Source organism: Bos javanicus, chromosome 19 (genome assembly GCF_032452875.1).
Source record: "Bos javanicus breed banteng chromosome 19, ARS-OSU_banteng_1.0, whole genome shotgun sequence".
NCBI lineage: Eukaryota > Metazoa > Chordata > Mammalia > Artiodactyla > Bovidae > Bos > Bos javanicus.
Window position 1 is genome coordinate 13,634,667 of NC_083886.1, and position 15,254 is coordinate 13,649,920.

General features: G+C 42.0%; 1 protein-coding gene and 1 pseudogene across 2 annotated transcripts in view; both read right to left on the bottom strand.

The window, feature by feature from the left end:
* PPM1D (protein phosphatase, Mg2+/Mn2+ dependent 1D) overlaps positions 1 to 15,254 on the bottom strand; it is a 61,117-nt gene that overhangs the window by 9,554 nt on the left and 36,309 nt on the right. For both annotated transcript variants that reach the window (XM_061390236.1, XM_061390234.1), the window contains exon 4: positions 4,517 to 4,707. In XM_061390236.1, coding sequence (XP_061246220.1) covers positions 4,517 to 4,707 — 191 coding nt within the window. The remainder of the gene's footprint in view (positions 1 to 4,516; positions 4,708 to 15,254) is intronic.
* On the bottom strand, positions 11,404 to 12,671 carry LOC133231729 (lysosomal-associated transmembrane protein 4B-like; annotated as a pseudogene).

Below are 15,254 nucleotides of genomic sequence, written 5' to 3' on the forward strand. Positions count from 1 at the left end.
TCCAACTCTTTGGAACCGCATGGACTGTAGCCCGCCAGGCTCCTCTGCCCCATGGGATATCCCCAGGCAAGAATACTGGAGTGGGTTGCCATTTCTTCTCCAGGGGATCCTCCTGACCCAGCAATCAACCCCGTACCTCCTGCACTGGCAGGTGCATTCTGTACCACTGAGCCACCAGGGAAGCCCCCAAAAAGCATCATACAATGGATTTATAACTGTTAAGTTTCAAAGAACAGAAAAGAAAAATTATGTGCTCCAGAAAAGAGTTTCCTGTTTTAAAAGTACCTCTAGAAACAGCTGCAGAGAAGGCAATGGCACTCCACTCCAGTACTCTTGCCTGGAAAATCCCATGGACGGGGAGCCTGGTAGGCTGCAGTCCATGGGGTCGCTAAGAGTCGGACATGACTGAGCGACTTCACTTTCACTTTCCACTTTCATGCATTGGAGAAGGAAATGGCAACCCACTCCAGTGTTCTTGCCTGGAGAATCCCAGGGACGGGGGAGCCTGGTGGGCTGCCGTCTATGGGGTCGCACAGAGTCAGACACGACTGAAGCGACTTAGCAGCAGTAGTAGCAGCAGAAACAGCTGAATAATGAAAATGAGTAGAAATGTTTGAAAAAGAAATGTGCCATGAACTATAAGCAGAAAAAAAAATTTACTTAATATGATAGATTAATGTGTTACAAGATTAAATATTAACATACTGTAATGTATACTATATAATAATATATAATCTACTACAGTACTATAAATACTTCATTAAAATATATATTACACATATGTCATTTAACTGTCAGCTCTACCCCTAAAGTTTATATATTCAAACTGAATAAAGAACTGGGTTTTTTTTCATTCTCTCCTTGGGAAACAGGTAATCATTTTTATTTGGGGTTGTCTGATCTTGGTCATAGTACAGTATTCAATACATTAATGATGGCAAACTGCAAAAACTCATCTCAGCTGCTTTAAAATCTTAGTGTTAAGCCATCCTTGCATTCCTAAGAAAGGCATCGCATGTAATGATGTTTTAAAACACTGCTTGCCCCCCTTCTAATATGAAAAATACGTACCTCAACTGATCAAAGGCAGCATCAATCTGTAACTCATTAGTCTATCACATCCCCCAGTGTACGCGCACGCTGCACCACTCGCCAAACACCAGAGCCCTGAGAACTCGCTGAAGGACTCTCCCTTTCACTTCTGTGTGCCTGTTTCCCTCCCAGTAAAGCTCCACCAAAAGGAAATCTATATCAGCCATTTCTACTAACTTACTTGCCCTCTCCCTCAACTCACTGATTCTGTTGACTTGAAAGTCGCTCAGTCGTGTCTGACTCTTTGCAACCCCAAGGACTATACACTCCATGGAATTCTCTAGGTCAGAATACTGGAGTGGGTAGCGTTTCCCTTCTCCAGGAGATCTTCCCAACCCAAGGCTCGAACCCAGGTCTCCCACATTGCAGGTGGATTCTTTACCAGCTGAGCCACACAGGAAGCCCAAGAATACTGGGAGTAGGTAGCCTATCCTTTCTCCAGCAGATCTTCCTGACCTAGGAGTCAAACCAGGGTCACCTGCATTGCAGGTGGATTCTTTACCAACTGAGCCATCAGGGAAGCCCCTGTTGACTTGGGCCACTCCATAATACTGTGTCCTTCTCTTCCACCATACTGTCTCACTAGGTGAGGTCACAAATTGTTGTGGCTTTACTTTACTCCTATTAACACTGAAATTAGCATTTCCAGGCACTGCCTTTCAGTAACTGCCTACTGAAAATATCTATCTAGATGAACCAAAGGCACCTCCTATTCAACATGCTTACATATGAACTAATCATCCCTCCTCATAAAATGATGTGTTTCTTCTTCATAACAGCTTCCAGCCATCACTAAGTAATTTGGGTGTCATACTCTCCCTTCTTAAAACCCAAGTTCTGTCAATCCTATTGTTTAATGTATTTCTTTTTTGCTTGTGTGTGTGTAGCGTAGTCTTTTTGTTTTTCCATTGCTGCCTTAGATTCAAGCTTGCAAAAATTTTCATTTAGAACGTAACAGCAGCCTCCATAGAAGAAGCCTAATAAACTCATTAAGAAAAATCAAATCAAATACACTGGCAGTAAAAATCAACATGTAAAGAGAGATGAAGACAGATCTTATAGATATGACTCTATTCATTGAAATTCACCTCGCAAGGATTCTTCACTAATCACTGCTGACACTCATTCTCTTTCATTGCCAACTTTGCCGGTTTCATTTTATTAAGAGGTCAGATGGTTTTCCTGCACATCCTAATAAATACAATCTTCACATCCATTATCATCTACCCTCTATTCTATATTCCACTCTGCAATGAGTATGCTTTCTAAAATGCTTTTCAATGTGCTCCACTACCTGGTTACAAAGACCTAACTTCGTAACAGACCATTCAAAACCTTTTTGCTTCTTGTTTTCCAATCACATCAAGTTACTTGTGAAACCTGAATGTATTGTAGACTTGTCTCTTCGACTTTACACATTCTATTCCTTTGTCTGGAAAGCTTCACTCTCCTCCCTTGATTTCTTAACCTGGTAAATTCAACTCCACCTTTAAGACTTGCTCAAATACGAGTCTCACCCATGAAACTTCCTTATGCAATCTTCAAGTTTCCTATCCTCTCTCTCTCAGTTCTCAACACCTGTTCTAAATATTGTTCTATAGATACTCTTTCAATACTCATTTAGGTGTTTACGAATAGGTTCTTCCAGCCCAATAAAACTGGTTTATGGCCTCATCATGCCACTGAAATGTTTTTCTCTCATCATTAAAGAATTATAAATCCAGAGACTTCCCTGGTAGTTCCAGTGGTTAAGAATCTGCCCTGCAATGCAAGGAACGTGGGTTCAATTCCTGGTCAGGGAACTAAGATCGCACAAGACACGGGACAGCTAAGCCCATGCGTCATGACTACTGAGCCTGCATGGCACAACCAGAGAGCTGGCATGCTGCAACTAAAAGGTGACACAGCCAGAAAAAAAAAAAGAATTATAAATCCAACAGACATGGGAATTCTCTGGCAGTTCAGTGGCTAGGACTGCATGCTTTCACTATCAAGGGTCCAGGTTCCCTGGCCAGGGAACTAAGATCCTGCAAGCGAGCACAGCCAAACAAAATAATATTTATTTTATTTAATCTTTGTTTTACATCTAACATCACTGACCAAATGCATCATCCTAGACCCGAGTTTGTAGAATTGAATAGACACATGACTGTTAGATGGTGAAGAATCTGCCTGCCAACGCAGGAGATGCCAGAGATGCAGCTTTGATCACTGGGTCAGGAAGATCCCCTGGAGTAGGAAATGGCAACCCACTCCAGGATACTTGCCTGGGAAATTCCACAAGAGGATCCTGGCAGGTTACAGTCCATGGGGTCGCAAAGAGTTATACATGACTGAGCATGCACGCATGCACTTATCATCAAAACAACTCACAATCAAATGGTACTGATAGCTACCTATACATCCTGGGTGCAATAATATGGCAAATGCTGAGCAAGGGCCATGTTCTATCTACCTTTGCATCCTGTGTACCTAGTGCCTAACATGGTAGCTGAGGGAATAAATGCAGGCAATTTAATACAAGTTCTTTTATTCTGTCTCCTTATTTAGCTTCACCGATCCTCTCATCTTAGGAAAAGATCATCTCTTCCAAGGAGCCATTGCTTCCAGTTACTTCCATGTGCTTTGGACCTTTATCTCTTATTTCTCTTATTCTGTCAATCTTTCTTGTAAAGACTATAAAACTGCTTTCAAGACCCTGTCTTTTCAAGGTAACAATGGCAATTCCCTTGTCTTGCCGAACACTCACTACATCTATTTCCCAGGCTCACAAAATATTCTTTCATCGTCACTCCAACCTGCCAGCTAATGTTCCCATCACTTCAATTGAAACTCTGCATCCTTGAAGATCACTAATACTAGAAGATCCTAACTGTAAAACCCAATATCCTGTTTTCATCCATCTGTCTCTACTTCTTTGTAGAATCTGACATTGCTGGCTACTGCTCCAAAAAACACTCTCTTTGCTTGCTTTCAATAACATCACACTTTCCCGAATCTCCTTCGTCACTGCTCAGAATAAAGAGATCAATTTTCAAGCAAGCCATGAAGGAAAGGAAAGGATTTTCTCATTGACGGTTGTTTCAAGGTTTATAGGTATATAAAGTATAGATATAGGTAACAGAGTCACCACGTGACCCAGCAATTCCATTCCCAGGTCGATATGAGAGAACCGAGAACATGTCCAGAAACTTGTCTGTGAATGTTAATAGCAGCAGCATTCAAAAAAGCCAAAAAGTGGAAACAGTTCAAGGATCCATCATTCCCCTAATGAGCTGCAGAAATCTATACCTTACTTTCTTCTCCAGCCAGGGCAAATGCAAAGACCTACTCCACGGGAACACGCTTAGTTCATATTCAAGACTCCTGACGAAAGCACCAGAACAATGCATAGGTGATCATATGGAATTGAGTTACTTCTCACCATCAGGTATTTTTTCTCCTCTTGGTCCTGGCACATGGAGATGGCGTCTTGAGGTGGGATCATATTCCAAAGCCCATCACTTCCCAAGATAATATACTTGTGCTTCTGGGGGTCAAGAGTGTGGACGCTTGTGTCTGGTTCAGGTGACACCACAAACTCGCCACTGAAGAAATCATAGCTCCACAAATCACCTGGGGAGCAGGAGGCAGAAAAAGCCAGAAGCATCATTTCCAAGAGAGTAGTATCCCATCAACAGATTAAAGAGGAAAATCTACATGTTCATCTCAAAAGATGCAGAATAGCATTTGATAACATTCGAAATCCATTCATGACTTTAAAAAAGAAAAATTCTTAGCAAACTAGAAATTTTAAAAGTTAACTCTCTTATTAACCTGATAAAAGCGTGTCTTTTATCACCACTTTTCTTCCAGTTCTATACGAGGGATCCTTCTCAACACAGTAAGAAAATAAAAATATATCATATATATGTATTAGAAAGGAGAAAATAAAACTATCATTTCTTGCAGATAATTTTATTTCTACATAGGAAATCAAAAAGAATTTAGATAAATTATCAGAACAGGAACACTTAGCAAGGTTGCTAAATAATAAATAAAAGTCAGCAGTATCTCTATATAACAGCAAGAAACAGAAAATATAAAATTTTAAACAATTCCATTTACAACAATGAACCAAATGCAAGGTACTGAAAAGTTTAACAAAAGGCATGCAAATCTATCATGGACAAAATTATACAATTAGATTCCAGTATCTAAATACACAGAGAAATAAATTATAAGCAAAGATAGGAAGATCATGAAGATGTTAAGTCTTCCAAAAATAACCTATAACGTCAGTGTAATTCCATCTAAAATCCCAAAAGGATTCTTGTAGAATTTGACGAACTGATTCAAAAATGTATAGGAAGGAACTACTGTATAGCACAGGGAACTCTACTCCATATTCTGTAATGATCTGTATGAGAAAGAAGCACTACTCTGTAATGATCTATATGAGAAAAGACTCTAAAAAGGAGTGGATATATGTACTAATATATGTATAACTGATTCATTTTGCTGTACAGCAGAAACTAACATGACATTGCAAATCAACTATATTTCAATAACATTTTAAAAATACATTGAAAAGTAGAAGAAAAAATAAATAAAATGTATAGGGAAGAGCAAATGGCCAAGATTAACTAAGATAACTGTGAAGAAAAGATAAAGTGGGGAGAACTTGCTTTATAAGTAGGAGTTCTAGTGGCTAACCGAAAACCTGTTAACCCCCCAGGTCAAGACAATTTGATGTAACCCCCTACATCAAATCGGAAAGGATGAGTGCTAGTCACTTGGAAGAAAACTGCAGAGATAAAAATGAGCATTTTTATGCTTTTAACCTATCTTTGGAAGCTAAAAAGTTGTAACCAGTCTTTGGAGATCAACAGTTCACTCTTCCAGTGAGCCTCTCCCTGATTATCCTCTCCCTGATCAGCTCCACGTAAAACAACGCCTAAAACTTCTGCCTTTCGGATCCACCGGATGAAGACCTCAGAATGTTCAACATAAAAAAAACTTTCAGTTACTCAGGTCATCAACAGATCAATAAAACAGAAACAGGAAGAAAATTTATAGAAACCATCTATCCTTCTGTGATACACAAGATAACTAAGTAGGACAATATAAACTCTTCTGCTCCCCGAAACAGGAAGGAGGAGACAGAAAGATGAAAACAAATTTCTGCCTCTTTTGTTTGTTGTGATATTCTTTGGGCAAAGACCTTAAATTAAGAGCAAAAAGTTTTCAGACAAGAGGATAAATTGTGTTTGCCGCTGCTAAGCAGGTCTGACTTTTGCTAAATAAGAGGAAGTTCTCTGTCCTCTCCTTATTCAAACTTTACCATACCTTCCCATCAGAAATACTGGCCATTTCAACTATGCTCAGAGCCGAAGGAAAGAATAGCTTGAAGCAATTACTCTAATATAAAATAGGAACTCACTGCTAAACCAGCCTCTTGAAAGAGGCAATTCATTCTTCAGAGTAACAAAAGAGAACACATATGACCACTAAAAGCTAATTATAATCCAGGCCAGCACACAAAGACACATTCATCAATTTATACCAGTAAAAGAAAAATCCCTGGTTGAAACTATAAAAATGAACATGGATAGAAAAACAGTTAAGATAAATATTAAAGTAGAATTACAGGGTTCATACGTGATGTTAAAAGCCTTCAAAAGTAGTTTTCCCCCAATATTTGGAATTTATATTGCCATTGCAAGTAAGAACATAAATTTACATACAGCAGAATCCCTAATATGTCTAAAATTAAAATCTAGGTTAAAAAAAAGAAATTCCAACTTTCAATCTAATGCAAACTATATAACCTTGAAGAAGGGTCACAATTTCTCATATATAAACTAACAATAATATCTTTATAAATTGGAAAATATTTTTAAATAAGTTATTTCACATAGCACAAAAACCAAAAGATACAAAAATCTCTGTTCCCACTCATGTGCTTTCTGGTTCTACACTGAGGGAATAACTGTTGTCCTCATGTATTCTTCTAGAGATGTCTATGGATATATATACAAGTATATATGTATACTCCTTCTACAAAATCATTCTCTCAAGCTTGCAACTCCCAAATATGTTCTCTCAAGCTTGCAACTCCCATAGTCCCCAATATGCTGTTCATCTCTTTTCTTCTCACTAAACCTCAGTACATTTCCAGAAGAAACATACATTTCTTTTAACTTAAATTTCTGAAACTGTTTCTTTTTTTAATTATTTTTTTTGTTTTTGGCCATACCACGCAGCATGAAAAAAGGGCTTCCCTAGTGGCTCAGCAGGTAAAGAATCCGCCTGCCAAAGCAGGAGGCACGGGTTTGATCCCTGGGTCGGGAAGATCCCCTGGAGAAGGAAATGGCAATCCACTCCAGTATTCTTGCCTGGGAATCCCAGGCACAGAGGAGCCTGGCATCACCAAAGAGCCAACAACTTGGCATGTGGGATCTCCGTTTCCTCACGAGGGATCAAACCTGTGCCCCCTAGAATGGAAGCAAGAAGTCCTAACCACTGGATCACCAGGGAAGTCCCAAACTCTGGGTTTTGAATGGGACTACATATCAATAACCTCAGATACGCAGATGACAATACCCTTATGGCAGAAAGTGAAGAAGAACTAAAGAGTCTCTTGATGAAAGTGAAAGAGGAGAGTGAAAAAGTTGGCTTAAAGCTCAACGTTCAGAAAACGAAGATCATGGCATCCGGTCCTATCACTTCATGGCAAATAGATGTGGAAACAGTGGCTGACTTTATTTTTCTGGGCTCCAAAATCACTGCAGATGGTGATTGCAGCTATGAAATTAAAAGATGCTTACTCCTTGGAAGGAACCAACCTAGACAGCATATTAAAAAGCAGAGACATTACTTTGCCAACAAAGGTCCATCTAGTCAAGGCTATGGTTTTTCCAGTGGTCATGTATGGATGTGAGAGTTGGACTGTGAAGAAAGCTGAGCGCCAAAGAATTGAACGCTTTTGAACTATGGTGTTGGGAGAAGACTCTTGAGAATCCCTTAGACCAGTCCATCCTAAAGGAGATCAGTCCTGAATATTCATTGGAAGGACTGATGCTGAAGCTGAAACTCCAATACTTTGGCCACCTGATGCGAAGAGCTGACTCATTTGAAAAGACCCTGATGCTGGATAGAGGGCAGGAGGAAAAGGGGACGACAGAAGATGAGATGGTTGGATGGCATGACCGACTCAATGGACATGAGTTTGGGTGGACTCCAGGAGTTGGTGATGGACAGGGAGGCCTGGTATGCTGCGGTCCATGGGACCGCAAAGAGTAGGACACGACTGAGCGACTGAACTGAACACTGAACCATAGATCAATTTGGATAGAAATGCCATCTTAACAATATTCTATTTCCCAACCCGACAATATGGTGTATTTCTTCTTTAATCTGAGCATAAGGATATTTCTTCTATAGAACCATAGTCAGAAAATGGCATGCTGATCCAGAATTGTGTAATATAAAACCTATCTTCAAATTTTTACAATTATCTCAATAATGTCTCTCTTTTTTGGCCACACTGTGTGTCCTGCAGTGTCTTTGGCCACGCTGTGTGTCCTGACCAAGGACCAAACCCGGGCCCCTCAGTAAAAGTGCTGAGTCCTAACCACTGGATCACCAGGGAATTTTGCAATAATTTTTTTTCTTAAAGAAACATTTATGGCTGCGTTGGGTCTTTGTCGCTGCCTTCTCTAGTTGCAGCAAGCAGGGCCTTCTCACTGCAGTGGCTTCTCTTGTTGCAGAGCATGGGCTCTAGAGCTCTCGGGCCTCAGTGGCTGCAGCATGGGAGCTCAGCAGTTGTGGGTACACAGGCTTAGTCGCTCCCCGGCATGTGGGATCTTCCCAGACCAGGGATCGAGCCTGGGTCCCATGCATTGGCAGGCAGATTCTGAACCACGGGACCACCAGGAAAATCCAACAACCCCTTTTTTAATGTCCAGGATCCACTCAAGGATCATTCCTTGCATTTAGTTGGCATATTTTTAGTTGTTTTTAACCCAGAACAACTCTCTAGGTTTCGTGATTTTTGTCATTCATGACACTAACAGACCATTGTCAAAAGTCTCCAGGCCAGCTGTTTTGCAGAATGACCCTTGATTTACGGTTTTGCTGTTTGTTTGCTTCTTTGTGTTCTGCAAGATATAAAGGCTTGTATTCAGGTTAAATTTGGTTTTGGCCGGAATACCACTTTCTCAGCTAATCACGTTAGGAGGTACAGTGTCAGTCTGTGCCACTGGCAATGCCGAGTTTGATTATTCAGTTAAATTGCTGTCCACCAACGCTGTAAAGGTATCCCCAAGTAATCTGAAGGGTGATGGTTGGAGACTGTGTAAAATATCCTGTTCCTTACCAAAATACGCCAGCTTTTAGCATCCATTAATGATTCTTGCACAAATCACATGTTATTGTAATAGTTGTAAACTGAAGACAGAACACTAACATTTATTAGTTGTCTTTCCCTATTTTTGTATCTTTGGCTGCACTGGGTCGTTGCTGCACACAGGCTTTCTCTAGCTGTGGCGAGTGGGTGTAGCCTCCAGTTGCAGTGCTCGGGCTTCTCACTGCAGTGGCTTCTCTTGTTGCAGAACAGAGACTCTAGAGCCTGGGCTCAGGAGTCGTGGCACACAGGCTTAGGTGCTCCGCAACATGCTGAATCTTCCTGGACCAGGGATCGAACCTGTGTCCCCTGCACTGGCAGGTGGATTCTTAACCACAGGACCACCAGGCAAGCCCCTAGTTATCTTGTCTAAAGAAAAGCTTTCCAATCTTCTACTTCTTTATAATCTTTTTGTATCAGTATGGACTTAGGGAGTCCATAGAGATAAAGAGTCCTCCTGCACTTCAGGTGGACTCTTTACACTGAGCCACCAGAGAAGTCTTCTGCATGGCTTTCAGTTCAGTTCAGTCGTTCAGTCGTGTCTGACTCTTTGTGACCCCGTGGACTGCAGCACACCAGGCTTCCCTGTCCATCACCAACTCCTGAAGCTTACTCAAACTCATGTCCATCAAGTCGGTGATGCCATCCAACCATCTTATCCTCTGTCATCCCCTTTTCCTCCCGCCTTCAATCTTTCCCAGCATCAGGGTCTTTTCAAATGAGTCAGCTCTTCGCATCAGGTGGCCAAAGTACTGCAGTTTTAGCTTCAGCATCAGTCCCTCCAATGAATATTCAGGACTGATTTCCTTTAGGATGGACTGGTTGGATCTCCTTGCAGTCCAAGGGTCCTTCAAGAGTCTTCTCCAACTCCACAGTTCAAAAGCATCAACTCTTTGGCACTCAGCTTTCTTTATAGTCCAACTCTCACATCCATTCATGACTACCGGAAAAACCATAGCTTTGACTAGACAGACTTTTGTTGGCAAAGTAATGTCTCTGCTTTTTAATATGCTGTCTAGGTTGGTCATAGCTTTTCTTCCAAGGAACAAGCGTGTTTTAATTTTATGGCTGCAGTCACCATCTGCAGTGATTCTGGAGCCCCCAAAAATAAGCTCTCTATTTCCATTATTTCCCATGGCTTTACCTGAGATCAAATGAGTAGGAATCAGAATTGAGCTAAGTGTTTTTATCATTGGTCTAGGGTTTGTACACCATTAAATGGGCACAGAATGTTCTTCCTCTACATATTGAAGGGAGGGATACATCATGGCAGATGTTGCTGGCTGCCTGTTCAATGGCCATTTCCCTTTTGCTCTCACTAGGGGCACTGGAATGACACCCGAGGAGAACAAGGCCTTTCTTCTGGGGCTCAGTGTGTTCTCTGCTCGCTCCTGAGGCACACTGTGGCCAGCAGGGTGCAGGACACCTAACGCCCTTACCCCTAGGAAATTTCAGCATCACCTCACTCCTTGAGTGGCTTCCCACGAAGAGACTCCCAGCAACTTTTGTCTCACCTAATCCACCCTCAAAACTCAACCAAAATCATCTCTTTAAAACACAGATTTAGGGCGGATTGTTAGAGAAGGCAATGGCACCCCAATCCAGTACTCTTGCCTGGAAAATCCCATGGACGGAGGAGCCTGGTGGGCTGCAGTCCATGGGGTCGCTAAGAGTCGGACACGACTGAGCGACTTCACTTTCACTTTTCACTTTCATGCATTGGAGAAGGAAATGGCAACCCACTCCAGTGTTCTTGCCTGGAGAATCCCAGGTACAGGGGAGCCTGGTGGGCTGCTGTCTATGGGGTCGCACAGAGTCGGACACGACTGAAGTGACTTAGCAAGGCGGATGGTGCTACTGGCGGCACAACAATTTATTTATTTATTTTTTTAAATCATAAAGTAAATATCTAAGGAAATTCTTGTTTTATGTATTTATATGGACTCCTTACACAAGTAACATTCCTGTTCTCCTAAGGGTTTCTTCTATAAATTGGAATGGCCAAGGAAAGCACTGTCTAATTTTGACTTGATTATACACGTTCAAGAGAGAAAGAGGGAGTGAAGAGAGAAGCGTTGGAAAGTCTTCGACTCTGGGGCTCAGCACGTACAACAGACGTCTCGGACTCGAGATTCATCCGGGTTGTCCGGTGGTTCCAACGCCAAGGGAAAACTAGGGGAGCCCACCCCACCCCACCCCACAGAGAGAATTTCTACAGCTACTCTAGCAAGGTGCTCCAGCTAAAGCATAGGTTTCAAACTACAGAGTTTCAACTTAACATCTAAAATTTTAAACTGTAGCATTTCTGCGACAAATAAGCTCAGAGAGCTCATCTCAGAAGAAAAATTAAAGAACTATTGCTCTGATGAATGACAAGTCTGGCTGTTGCTCTCGCGCCGCCCGACTTCCAGGCTCAGGCAGACACGTACGGGGGCGGCGGCTCCTTGGTGGCGCTGTTCACAGTGGCGTCATCGTACGGGGGTAGCAGCACCGTAGTGTCGTTGCTGGTAACATAAACCAGGACATCAGAGGAGTTCCTGCCATTGATATATCGGTAGCAGTTCCAAACACAGCTAATCATGTAACCCTTAAAAGCCAAGATAATGCTGATGAACAGAAGAATAATGAGGACCAAACAGGTAGGATTCACTGACATGATATCATCTTTGTAAGGAAAATCAGGAGGCAGCTGTCATATGTATTCCTGGATGGAGTTTGGATAAACAAGTACGGTGACCGCAACCAAGGTGTTGAGGGCAAAATCAAAGATCTGGTAGCAGAAGAATGGGATGATCCAGCCTGCGCGTTGCTTGTATGCGCCGTACGTAGCCATGGCACAGATAAGGATCATGAGAACAGAAATCGCGATGGCAATGCACATGTTGGCATCATCCATGAACTCAAAGTCACCCCCGAGTTCAGAACTTGAAAAGTGGTAATGATCTGGATCATCCAGGGCGCTCAACAGAATCAGCAGTACCACGGCATTGAGGATCAAGTACCAGACGCCGAGCAGGATGGTGCCAGTGCGGACATGGCAGCAGAGGCAGCAGCTGTTGGAGGAGAACCGCGTCCAGGGGGCCACCATCTTCATCGCTCGGGCCGCGGGGGCAGTGGCGCAACTCTGCGCTCAAGTTCGAAAGAGCTTTGGCCGTCGGTCCTGAGCACCGCGCGGCTGTCGCCGGCCCCTCTCTCCCCGGCTACCCTCGCTCCCTCTTCCCGGCCCCCGTCTGCCTACCACTGGCCCCGGGCCCCGCGCCTCTCCCCGCGAAGAGCTCGCAGCTGGAACCTCGGCCGGAGCCTGAGCTCCGAGGGCTGCTGGCACAACAATTTAAATGTACTTAATATACTTCAACTGAACTGAATTCTTAAAACGATTAAAATGGTAGATTTTGCTATAGGTCTTTTGCCATAATTAAAACACACACACACAACCTAGTTGCTTCCCTAACTCTGCAGTAGTTTACTCGTGCATAACTCTTAACCACAGCCTAGAAAAATGCAGTGTTTTCTCACTTGATCAATGCCTCTTATTCTCATATCTCTGTTCCACATACCCTATTCAGAGTCCCTTATATTCGCCAGGCCTCCTCCTATCACAGAGCTGTTCACAAATGCAGTTCTTATGCCAAGAACACATTTTCTTTCTCTATTAGCTTTTCGTAATTCTTCAAAGCTCAGTTCAAACATCACTTCAGTGGCTCTCCAGTTAGGTAAAATATTCCTTCTTCTTTTTGTGATCATTTGACGAATGCCTCTCCCCTTCTCTAAACCATAAGCTTCCATGAGGGCAAAGACCTGTGTTTGGCATACTCGTTCAGTCGCCAAGTCAGGTCTGACTCTTTGCAAGCCCATGGACTGCAGCACACCAGGCTTCCCTGTCCCTCACCATCTTCTAGAGTTTTCTCAAACTCACGTCCATTGAGTCGGTGACGCTATTCAACCAACTCATCCTCTGCTGCCCCCTTCTACTCCTGTCCTCAGTCTTTCCCAGCATCAGGGTGTCTGCGCTCAAATATCTGTACAATGAATCAATGAGTTGTAAGACGCACATGCAATTCCATCAGGGAGACACTAGGAGGCACCTTTGCTACATTTGCACTCAAGTAATTTTGATCAACAGTACAAATTTTGATGAGCAAACTTCTCTCCCAAAAAGCTAGAATAAAAATGACTATTCACCATAAGAGTGGTACTAAATACTATAATTTTACTATGGGCCAATAAGAATTACCATGCAACAAGTTAAACTTTAAAAACAAAAGCTAGAACTTAATTTTTTATATTTTTCCCCCATGTGCCAGAATAAAGACAGGTAAAGTGATAATAACAAAGCATTTCTTTTAGCTTAAATATTCAAATCTAAAGGATATTATCTTTTTAATGCTATACACCTTAAACTTAATATACAGTACTGTATGTCAGTTAAATCTCAATAAAGGTATTTGAGGTGAAAATATGGGATAGAAAAATAAAACCAAGAGAAAAAGCAGAACTGATGTTTTTCATTACTGAAACAATATCATCTCTCCCACATGTCTTTTTATATGAAACAATCCATTTATTTCCATACATTTGTTTACAAAATTATGTTAATGCAACTGTCATAGGACATCACTGTAACAACTGTATTTTATCTCCTACATGGTGTTTTGCACCGGGTGAGTGGATCCTTCCCATAAACTCTGATTATTTCTTCCCTTTTTAAAACAACAGTAGCAAACCCTCTCCTGGGTTTTGACTCCAGCTAGAGCCCCAGCTCTCCTTCCCAAATTCCTAGGAAGAGTGTCTAAAACTTGTTATATCAAAATTGCCTCTTCTCGCTCTTTCTTAAACCAATTCCAGTCACAACTGTGGTCTCACTATCCAACCAAAAGCCACTTTATCAAGGTCACCAATGACTCACATCACCTCTCAAGTCTTTGCTTTACCTGAGCTTTCAACAGTAAATACATTTTTTTTTAAATTGAGGTATAACTGACATATAAGGAAATACTCACCTTCTTGAAATACTTTATTCTCTTAGTTTTTAGGACACTCTCCCAAACTATCTTGTTTTTTACTTGTGGCTCTTTCTGTCTTGTCTGACCCCATTCCTCCATTCATGCCCCTACCTCTGAACAGTGACAGTATCTCAGGGCTCAGTCCCTGGACCTTTCCCTGTTCTTCCCCTCCCCTTTTCTGCCTACACTCAATCCCTTGATTCAGCCACAAACTGATGTCTTTAGCCTAGCTCTCACTAGCTGATTCTCATAACCAGAAGCCAAATGGGTATCACCACTTCAATACCTGATAAGCACCTTGAATGTAACTTGTCTGAAACTGAACTCCTAACCACCCTCTACTAATCCGCTCTGGTCTTTGCTACATCGGTTAATGGCAACTCTTCAAGTTCCTCAGTTTAAAAAATAAAAATCATGAAAAGGACACTGCGGATTGTTGCTCCTTCTGCCTGAATTCCCATGCCCCAGTCACCCCCAGGCCCTCATCTCTTCACTCCAGCGTCATCTCTCAGACCTCCCCTGACCATTCCATTTAAAAGTATGACTCCCGCCTCCCACATGTTTCCTGCTTAATATTTCATGCCAGCACTTTTCACTGCATACAATATATATTCTACTTATTTACTTTAGTTTATCATGTTTCCCCCTACTATAAAGTAAGATCCATGGGTCAAGAAATCTTCACCTGTTTCGTTCACTGCAGAATCCTCAAAACCTAGAGCAGTACCTGTAACATAGCAGGCATTTAATAAATACTTGGTGAATGAATAAAC